Source organism: Narcine bancroftii, chromosome 8, assembly GCF_036971445.1.
Source record: "Narcine bancroftii isolate sNarBan1 chromosome 8, sNarBan1.hap1, whole genome shotgun sequence".
In the NCBI taxonomy this organism is placed as follows: Eukaryota; Metazoa; Chordata; class Chondrichthyes; order Torpediniformes; family Narcinidae; genus Narcine; species Narcine bancroftii.
Genome location: NC_091476.1, coordinates 75,720,812 through 75,730,894, shown reverse-complemented (window position 1 = coordinate 75,730,894; position 10,083 = coordinate 75,720,812). Strand labels below are relative to the sequence as shown.

The 10,083-nt window shown below is 54.7% G+C and overlaps 1 protein-coding gene across 1 annotated transcript; it reads right to left on the bottom strand.

The window, feature by feature from the left end:
* Positions 1 to 658: 658 nt before the first annotated feature.
* On the bottom strand, positions 659 to 9,655 carry LOC138740921 (actin, alpha cardiac muscle 1-like). Its single transcript, XM_069894246.1, has 7 exons — positions 9,544 to 9,655; positions 7,752 to 7,892; positions 7,017 to 7,341; positions 4,462 to 4,623; positions 4,176 to 4,367; positions 3,036 to 3,217; positions 659 to 1,163 (listed from the first exon to the last, which is right to left on the bottom strand). The coding sequence occupies exons 2-7, from the start codon at positions 7,878 to 7,880 to the stop codon at positions 1,020 to 1,022; spliced, it is 1,134 nt and encodes a 377-aa protein (XP_069750347.1). The 5' UTR covers positions 7,881 to 7,892; positions 9,544 to 9,655; the 3' UTR covers positions 659 to 1,019.
* Between the last annotated feature and the right edge of the window lie 428 nt (positions 9,656 to 10,083).

The following is a 10,083-nucleotide window of genomic DNA, read 5'->3' as shown; positions in this document are numbered from 1 at the left end:
GGGGTGTTACAGAGGCAGGAATGGGTGGAGGGGACCAGAGGGGGTTTCAGAGACAGGGAGGGGTGTAGGGGACCGAAGTGGGTTACAGAGACAGGGAGGGGTGGAGGGGGTTTCAGTGACAGGGAGGGGTGTAGGGAACCGGAGGGTGTTTCAGAGACAAGGAGGGATGGAAGGGATTGGGGGGGGGGTGACAAAGACATGGAGGGGTGGAGGGGACTAGGGTGGTTACAGAGACAGGGAGCTGAATAAACAGCAGGGATCGCGAAGAGTATGCAGAAAATTCAAGTTCTGGGGCTGGGGATTGTGCATGTGTGTGAATGCGTGTGTGTGAATGCGTGTGTGTGTGTGAGTGTATGATGAACCAACATTTCCAGTCCCCAATGGAAGCAACAGTTCCCAAGCCGTGGGACGTTGACCAGGACAGGTGTGTATTTGTCACTGACCCCCTCCCTTCCCAGATGGTCCAACTGAGAAGAGGAAGACCCCAGCCTGAGATAGGTTCCCAGCACAGCTTCGCCCCACACCAGGGGGCAGGGACGGTGGACAGAAGCCAGGTTACCTGAGTTTGACACCCCCCCACCCATCCCTGGCCAGGGTGTTGGCGAGAGGGAGCCAGTCGAGGAGGGAGAAATAACCACTCGAGTCGCTGACCAACCCATCAGGGGGTTCCATTGTTTTTATTGACGAGAACACAGATAATGTTCATAAATAACAAAACAGGGACTCAAAACAAAACACGGGAAGGGACAGACATTTACAGGAGTGTTAAGATGAGGGACAGTGCTTAGTTCTGATCGAAGATTCGTAAACAAATGTAAAACCGACAGAATGACGCAGGTTCCTGCGTGGAGGTCGGGGTGAGGAACATGCCGCCCCCCTCCAGGCGAGCCCCAGGGTCTCGGGATGGCAGCCCAACATGGGCACTGTCGATTCAAGTGGGAAGCACCTCTGAGGACGGGCGATGGCTGGGCTTTTGTCTGCGAACTCGCTCCCTGCAGCGCGTGCTGGCACCGCGACGTTTAGAAGCATTTCCTATGGACAATTGAGGGGCCTGCTTCGTCGTATTCCTGTTTGCTGATCCACATCTGCTGGAAGGTGGAGAGGGAGGCCAGAATGGAGCCTCCGATCCACACAGAGTATTTACGCTCAGGAGGGGCGATGATCTGTTGGGGGGGGGGGGGGCGGGAGAGAGAAGGGGGGAAGAGGGAGGAGAGAGTGCAGGAGCAGCAGGAGAGAGAGAGGGAGGAGAGAATGGGGAGAAGGGAGAGGGGGAAGAGAGAGTGGGGAGAGGGGAGAGTAGGAGATGGAGGAGAGAGGGAGGAGAGTCAGAGGGAGGAGAGAGAGAGTGAGAGGGAGGAGAGAGTGACAGAGAGGGAGGAGAGAGAGGGAGGGAGGAGAGAGTGGGGGAGGAAAAGAATGTGGGAGAGGAGGAGAGAAAGAGAAGGGGAGAGAGAGAGTGGGAGAGGGAGGAGAGAGTGGGGGAGAGGGAGGAAAGTGTAGGGGTGAGGAGGGAGAGAATGTGGGAGAGGGAGGAGAGGATGAGGAGAGGGGAGGGGAGAGAGAGTGTGGGAGAGGGAGGAGAGGGGAGGGGAGAGAGAGTGTGGGAGAGGGAGGGGAAGAGGGAAAGAAAGGTGAGGGAGAGAGTGGGGGAGAGGGAGGGAGGAGAGAGAGAGGGGGAGGGGAAGGGGAGGGTGAAAGAGAGAGAGAGAGCGAGAAGGTCAGGACAAGAACAGTAGAGTGGCCTGTCAGATGGCCTGTCAGACCCTCCATCTCATGCCTGCTCTCCAAGCTCAACCTACTGTCCCGTTCCCTGAGGGCCCCTCATCCACATGCAGCCTGTCATGCCCAGGCAATGAAGAGAGGGATGAGCCAAACTCCGAAGGATCCCATCCCAGTCCACGCCATCTCTCCTTGAGCCCACCATCGGGAAGGTTCCCCCCGACTATGTAAAGTGAGTCAAACCTTGGCCCCGGTGCAGTCACTCTCTCCTTACCTTGTGGGAAGGTTGTAGGAGAGGGGTGGGGACACATCAGGAATAAGTGGAGGGATTCTGGCCCCTTGTACCAGCTTTGTGTCACCATAAGACAATAGGAGCAGAAAAAGGCCCTTCAGCCCATCGAGTCTGCCCCACCATTCAATCACGAGCTGATCCATTTCCCCACTCAGCTCCTTCTCCCCATAATCTTTGATGCCCTGGCTGATCCAGAACCTGTCAATCTCTGCCTTAAATGCACCCAATGACCTGGCCTCCACAACCGCTGCGGCAACAAATTCCACAGATTCACCGCCCTCCGGCTGAAGAAATTCCTCCGCCCCTCTGTTCTGAGTGGATGCCCTTCACTCCCAAAGCTGTGCCCCCTTGTCCTGGACTCTCCCACCGCTTTTTATGTCCGTGCCTTACAATGTTTCAATGAGATCCCCCTCATTCTCCTAAATTTGAACATGCCTGTCTCAGCCAGTGGCTGTCCACCGTTGTTTCCCACTCACATGCCACCTTAGGTAATCCCTACACCAGAGGGGGAAGAGGAGATTTACCAGGATGTTGCCTGGGTTGAAGATTGTGTCTAATGAGGCAAGGCTAACAGGGCTGGGGATTTTCTCTCTGGAGTGAAGAAGGATGAGAGGAGACTTGATTGAGGTCACAAAGATTCTGAGAGGTACAGACAGGGTGGACGGCCATTGCCTGTTTCCCAGGGTAGGATCGACAAACACCAGAGGATGTCTGTACAAAGTGAAGGGAGGGAAGTTTAGGGGAGACATCAGGGTTAAGTTTTTTGCACAGAGAGTTGTGGGGGCCTGGAATGCCTTGATGGGGGTGGTGGTGGAGGCTGGAACATTGGGAGCATTTACAAGACTCTTAGACAGGGTGTGAGGGAGGGAAGGATTAGATTGTTGTGGAGTGGATTTACATGGCTAGGCCCCATATTGTGGGCGGCTGAAGTGCCTGTACTGTGCTGTAAATTGTTCTATTGTGGTAAAAGAACAGACCCTGAGGGGATGGGTAGTCAATGCCCAGGCGAACCCTCCCTGCTCACCTTGATCTTCATGGTGCTGGGGGCAAGGGCTGTGATTTCCTTTTGCATGCGATCAGCGATACCAGGGTACATGGTGGTGCCGCCGGACAGGACGTTGTTGGCGTACAGATCCTTGCGGATGTCGATGTCGCACTTCATGATGCTGTTGTAGGTGGTTTCATGAATGCCAGCGGACTCCATACCTGAGGCGGGCAGAGAGAGGGAGGCAAAGAGTGAGGCATACGACTCTCGTGTGGGACAGCTTCCGAGTGACCTCTCGTTTCCGCCCCCCATCCCCTTCCCGAACCAGGGAGGCTGGTGAAGAAGCAGTTTGATGGTCAGGGCCCCAAGAACCAAGCATGGCACTGTCCAACCAGACGGCACAAATCCAGGTTATCGTCATCCGATTGTACAAGTCCAACTCAACAAAACAGCATTCTTCGATCCTCGGTGCAAAACCTGCAGACACACAGCCAGACATAACACACAATACATACACAGGACAAGTTTTCATCTACACACATAAATATCGTGCTGTGAATATGAGGGTCTCGGAGGATGAGTCTGAGCAGGTCCTTGGGTCGTCCAGCGTTCTCGCTGTCCATGGGAAAAAGCTGATCCTCAGCCTGGTGGTGCTGGCTCTGATCCTGGATCTCTTCCCCAACGGGAGCAGCTGGAAGATCGGTTTCTGCTAGCTCACTTCCCGTTCTCCCCTCCATCTCCTCCCCTCCAGTTCTCCAACCCCCCTTCCCTGTCAATCCACCTCCGTTTGCTATTGTGCCCTCCCTCCCTGATCCACCTCCCACCAGCCCACCCCCGCCCGTGGGACCGCGCTCCGACGGAGAAGGGGCACGGAAAAGGTCCAGGCATGGGGACCGGGACGCGAGGAGGGTTTCTGACCATGTCGGAGGTTCGGATCTGGAGTGCGGGGTTACCTACGGTTTGGGCTGCAATGGGGGTTGAATTCACAGACTCTGGAAGGAGGGGGGGGTTCTCTTTCTCTGACTGTAAGAGACGCTTATAGCAGAGAAAAGTCTGGGTGGGTTTCTCCCGGCAGAAGGAGATGTGAGGGGCACGGACGGGACAGGTTGTCAGAGTGAGCTCAGAGGGCAGCCAGAGGTGTTGGGTCCGGCCTTTAGAGGCAGTAGGAGGTGAACTCACCAATGAAGGAGGGTTGGAAGAGGGTCTCGGGACACCGGAACCTCTCATTGCCAATGGTGATGACCTGTCCGTCGGGGAGCTCGTAGCTCTTCTCCAGAGAGGACGAGGAGGCGGCAGTCGCCATCTCGTTCTCAAAGTCCAGGGCCACGTAGCACAGTTTCTCCTTGATGTCACGGACGATCTCACGTTCGGCTGCAGGGAGGAGGGGGAAGAGAAGGCTGGGCATGAGTCAGGGCGGCTGGGCATGGTGGCCGAGTGTCCGTCGCGATCCGGGCATCTCACTCACCGGTGGTGACGAAGGAGTAGCCACGTTCAGTCAGGATCTTCATCAGGTAGTCTGTCAGATCGCGACCGGCCAGATCCAGGCGCATGATGGCATGGGGCAGAGCATAGCCTTCATAAATGGGGACGTTGTGGGTCACACCATCGCCAGAGTCCAGCACGATGCCTACAGGAGCAGCACATGGTCAAACCTCGTCCACCCAATGTTTCCACTACCCCTCAGGGAAAGGTTTCCAGAGACTATGGAACCTGATACAGAAAGGACATACACGTTGGACAGTCGGGCACTGAGTGCGGTAGAACAGAGGGAGCTGGGGATACAGATACATCATTCCCTGAAAGTGGCATCACAGGTGGACAGGGTTGTAGAGAGAGCTTTTGGCACATTGGCCTTCATAAATCAAAGTATTGAGTCCAGGAGCTGGGATGTTGTGGTCAAGTTGTACACGACATTGGTGAGGCCAAATTTGGAGAATTGTGTGCAGTTTTGGTCACCGAACTACAGGAAAGATCTCAATAAGATTGAAAGAGGGCAGAGAAGATTTACTAGGATGTTGCCCGGACTTCAGGAACTGAGTTACAGGGAAAGGTTAAGGTTAAACTTTATTCCCTGGAGCGTAGAAGAATGAGGGGAGATTTGATCGAGGTATTTAAAATTATGAGGGGGACAGACAGAGTAAATGTAGGTCGGCTTTTCCCACTGAGGGTGGGTGAGATACAAACCAGAGGTTGTGGGTTAAGGGTGAAAGGGGAAAAGTTTGGGGGAACGTCTTCATATAGAGAGTGGTGGAATGAGTTGAGGTGGTGAATGTGGGCTCAGTTTTAACATTTAAGAAGAATTTGGACAAGTACAGGGGTGGGGAGGGCGATTGGCCAGGTGCAGATCAGTGGGACTAGGTAGCACAGACTAGAAGGGCCGAAGAGCCTGGTTCTACAATGTTCTACCTCAGCTCCGCCTTAGACTTAACCCTGGTTCTAGAACCTTGCTCAGGTTCTAGGACCTCCACTTCAGGCACCCTATCAAGGCCCATTAGGGATGGACAGGAGGGGTGCACACAGGAGAACTGCTGAACTCGCCAAAAGGCGCCCCTTGTCCGTGCGCCTGAAGCCTGCTGATCGGATTCCAATTCGGTCCAACGTACAGTGATGGGAGTGTACGGATATCACATGAAGGGGGGGTAAAGACACTTTGAAAGCTTTTCTTTTTGGAAATAATTTGTCATGAATAAAGTTTATTTTTGGAACAGTGCTATGGCACCAGTGATCGGGACCGGGTTCAAATCCAGTGCTGTCTACGATGAGTTTGCATGTTCTCCCCGTGTCTGCGTGGGTTTCCCCAGAGGGAGCTCTGGATTCCTCCCACTGTTCGAAACGTACCGGGGGTTGGGCAGCCCGGGCTCATGGGCCAGAAGGGCCAGAAGTGCCTGTGCATTTACATTTCAATTTTTTTTAATTTACACTTCTTAAAATATTAATTTTTTTAATTAAATTAAATTTTAAAAGCAATTAAATTTTAAAAATTTTAACCAATTGTCTCCCAGCTTCCCCCCACCCCCCATTCCAGGTGTTGGCTTCGGACAGAGGTGGGGGTTAGGGCTGGGGTTCCAGTGCAGACTTTAGTCTCTTGGACGGGGGGCTCTTTGCCTGGTGTAGGGGACGAGGCGCAGGACACTCATCCCATCCGTGCCAACCTGTCCAGTGGACCCACGGTTTCCTGGGAAGCTCCTCTCCAACATTAGTTGTTAGAAAGTGAGGACAAAATAATAACCAGGCAGACTATTTTTTAAATGGGGAGCTGGGAGACCTCGTCCAGGACAGGCTGAAAGGAAATTGCAGGTCGAGTCGGGGGTGAAGAAGGCAAATACAGTGTTGCCGTTCGTTACAAGAGGAATAGAATCTAAGAGCAGGGATGGGATGCCGAGGCTTTATCAGGCCCTGGTGGGACCTCATGTGGAGAATTGTGAGCAGTTCTGGGCTCTTCATTTGAGAAAGGATGGGCTGACGTTGGAAAAGGTTCAGAGGTTCTCAAGGACAATTCCAGGAATGAAAGGGTTATCGTATGAGGAACGTTTGATGGCTCTTGGCCTGGACTCGTTGGAATTTAGGATCTCATTGAAACACTTCACATGTTGAAAGGTGCGGGCAGAGTAGATGCTCCCCATGGCGGGAGAGTCCAGCACAAGAGGGCACCACCTCAGGATTGAAGGACGTCCAATCGGGCGGAGACGTGGAGGGATTTTTCAGCCAGAGGGCGGTGAATCTGTGGAATTTGTGGCCACGGGCGGTTGTGGAGGCCGAGTCATTGGGTGTATTTAAGGCAGAGATCGACAGGTCATTAAAGGTTACAGGGAGAAGGCTGGGCCATGGGGCGATTGAAATGGCGGGGCAGCCTCGATGGGCTGAATGACCTATTTCAGCTCCTATGTCTTATGGTCACATTGAGCTAGTCCAGAGTCAATGGGCCAAATGCCCTCCACATTCCTTGATGAGTCCCTACAACCCCTCCCCTGTCCTCAAACCAACCCCTCCCCCCACAAGAGAAGAAAGGAGTGACTGTACCGGTAGTACGGCCAGAGGCGTAGAGGGACAGGACAGCCTGGATGGCCACATACATGGCAGGGACGTTGAAGGTCTCAAACATGATCTGCGTCATCTTCTCTCTGTTGGCCTTGGGGTTGAGGGGGGCTTCAGTGAGCAGGGTGGGGTGTTCCTCTGGGGCAACACGCAGCTCATTATAGAAGGTGTGGTGCCAGATCTTCTCCATGTCATCCCAGTTGGTGATGATGCCGTGCTCAATGGGGTATTTCAGGGTCAGGATGCCCCTCTTGCTCTGGGCCTCATCTCCGACGTAGGCATCTTTCTGACCCATGCCCACCATGACACCCTGGAGCAAGACACAGCAGTGGGTTAGGAAGCAGAATGACCAGACCTCAACTCACCCCTCCATGGCTCAGGGCTGTCTGGGTCACCTCAGGGCCCAGGGATATGGCAAGGGGTTCAGAGGGTCAGGGAGAGGGGTTCAGAGGATTGTGGACGGGGGTGCAGAGGGTCGGGGAGAAGGGAAGGGATAGTGAAGACAATGAATGAACAGGGAGACAGGGAAAGGTCGGGGAGATAGGGAATGAACAGGGAGACGGGGAAGGGTCGGGAGATGGGGAATGAACAGGGAGACGGGGAACGGTCGGGGAGACGGAGAACGAACGGGGGTGATGGGGAAGGAACACGGATGGCAGGGAAGGGCCGGGCGTGCACTGGGAGGTGGTCCGTGGGTGTGAGTGGAGCAGCAGGGTTTACCTGATGTCTGGGGCGCCCCACGATGGAGGGGAAGACAGCCCTAGGAGCGTCATCACCGGCGAATCCAGCCTTCACCAGGCCCGAGCCGTTGTCACACACCAGTGCGGTGGTTTCCTCATCATCGCACATCTTGTTGGTTTTCTGCTCGGGGAGGATGGGCGGGGGGGAGACATTAGCTCCAAACCTCACACAAACGTCCCCTCCCACACTAAAACCTGCGGCTCAGGATCTGTCCAATGTCCCACTCATCATGGTCCCACCCCTGCCCCTCCCAGACCTCAACCCACCCATCGCTAATAGTTATTGTTCAGCAGAGTCCAGCCAACAGCTGGAGGGTGTTGGAGTCTTCTTTCCTTGTACTGCATGGATTAAGTTAATGAACTTAGAGATATTGTCCATTGTTTGTCTTTTCTTAATAAATCCAGTTTCGTCAAGTTTTACTATTTTTGGTACACAGACACCCAATCTGTTTGCTCATAGTTTTGCTATTATCTGATTCCACCTGTATTGAATTTGTCCATCGTTATTGAATGAAGATCTACCGGGACCAATGCCTGAAGAGGGCGCACAAAATCAGTGAACCGATGCGGACTCGAAAGGCCAACATGGCCAGTTTCCGCTCCGTAAATGGTTATATGGTTATATGGTTATGGAAGGGGGGGGAGAGAAGGGTGGGGGGGTAGGAACAGGAGGTGGGGAAAGAGAGGGATGGGGTAGGGACAGGGTGTGGGGGAAGAGAGGGTTTGGGGTAGGGACTGGGGTTGGGGAGAGCAAGTGGTGCGGGTTAGGAACAGGGGGGTAGGGGACAGAGGCTGGGGTGGGAGAGGGAGGCAGGAGGTAGAGACATGGGGGGTGGGAGGAGAGGGGTGGGAGAGGGAGGCGGGAGGTAGGGACTTGGGGGTGGGGGAGAGGGTGGAGGGAGGAGGGGAGTGAGATGGGGAGGGAGAGGGAGGTGGGAGAGAGAGGAGGGAGGAAGGAATGGAGAGGGAGTGGGAGGAGAGGGAAGATGGGGAGGAGGGGAGGGGAGATAGCGAGGAGGCAGTGGGGAGGGAGGTGCCAGGGATAAGGAGGGAGGTAGATGGGGAGGGAGAGAGTGGGAGAGAAAGGTGGGAGGGGAGTGGAGGGAGATAAAGGGGGGGAGTGCTGGGACATCAAGAGAGGAGAGGAGAGGGGGAAGCAGGTTGAAGCCAGGGAGACACCCTGGTCCAGAGCAGAGTGTGAATCCCCCTACCCGACTCTCCCTGCCCTACTCCTTCAGCCCTATCCTCAAGATCTCTCCCCCACCCCCCGCTCTGGAGCTGTGGACTCCACCTCCCCTCTTCTCACCCTTCTTTTACATCCACACCATCAGACAGTGGCTTTCAACCGTTCTTTCGACAACTGACCCACCATCTTCAATGATCCCTTCCTGTGGCATTGATGCTCTGTGGTTCGTAAGGGGTCACTGACGATGGCAGGTGAGTGGAAATGGAGAAGGACTGAGATCAATTGCCAGTCTGCGGACCCTGTGGCTGATGTAAAAACATGATGCTGGAGAAACTCAGCAGGTCAAACAGCGCCCTTTACAGAGCAGAGGTAAAGATACACCACCAACGTTTCAGGCTTGAACCCTTGATTGCAGGAAGACCATCAGACAGAGCAGGATGAGGCCGTTGAGTCCATCAGGACTGCTTCCCTGCTCCTTGGCTGAAATCCCCTGCCCCTTGCCAACCTGCCCGATCTTGACTCGAATCCCAGTTTCGATTCGACACACCCCCACCCCAGTCAGGAAGTTCTGGGATCCAACTCTTACCTGCTCCTAGGAGAGAGAGAGAGAGAGAGAGAGCGAGAGGTCTGGGTGGGTTAGAGGTAAGGATACCCGGTTGCTCGCTCTCTTTATATACCGGCCGGGTGCTGTCGAACTCACTCCTGAACTCCACGAGGAATGCCAGTGCACTCAAGTTCCTTATTTGGAGATGGGCTGCCTCTGGACCCCGTCAACCCATTCAAGGTGAGGAGTTGCAGGTCGTGGACCAATGAGGTGTAGCCGCAGGCAAGGGGCACACACACACGGACACACACAGCCATGTTAGGGAAAGAAGCCACCAATCGTAGAGAGGTTTGCCATGGGAATTCATCTCCTTATAGGGCTGGCATTCTGGGAAAGCCAAGCGGCATTTCCCTGGCCTGGGCTATAATTACAGAGTAACCTGACTCCCTCGCTGCCGGCAGCCAAAGGCTAAAATAATCCCCCTTTTCCCCCGTCCCTGCAGCCTCTGCTCAGTCTGGGAGCCTGAAGATCCAGGGAGGTGACTGGCGGCAGGATCTGGGGGCAGAGGTGGTGGGGGGGTGG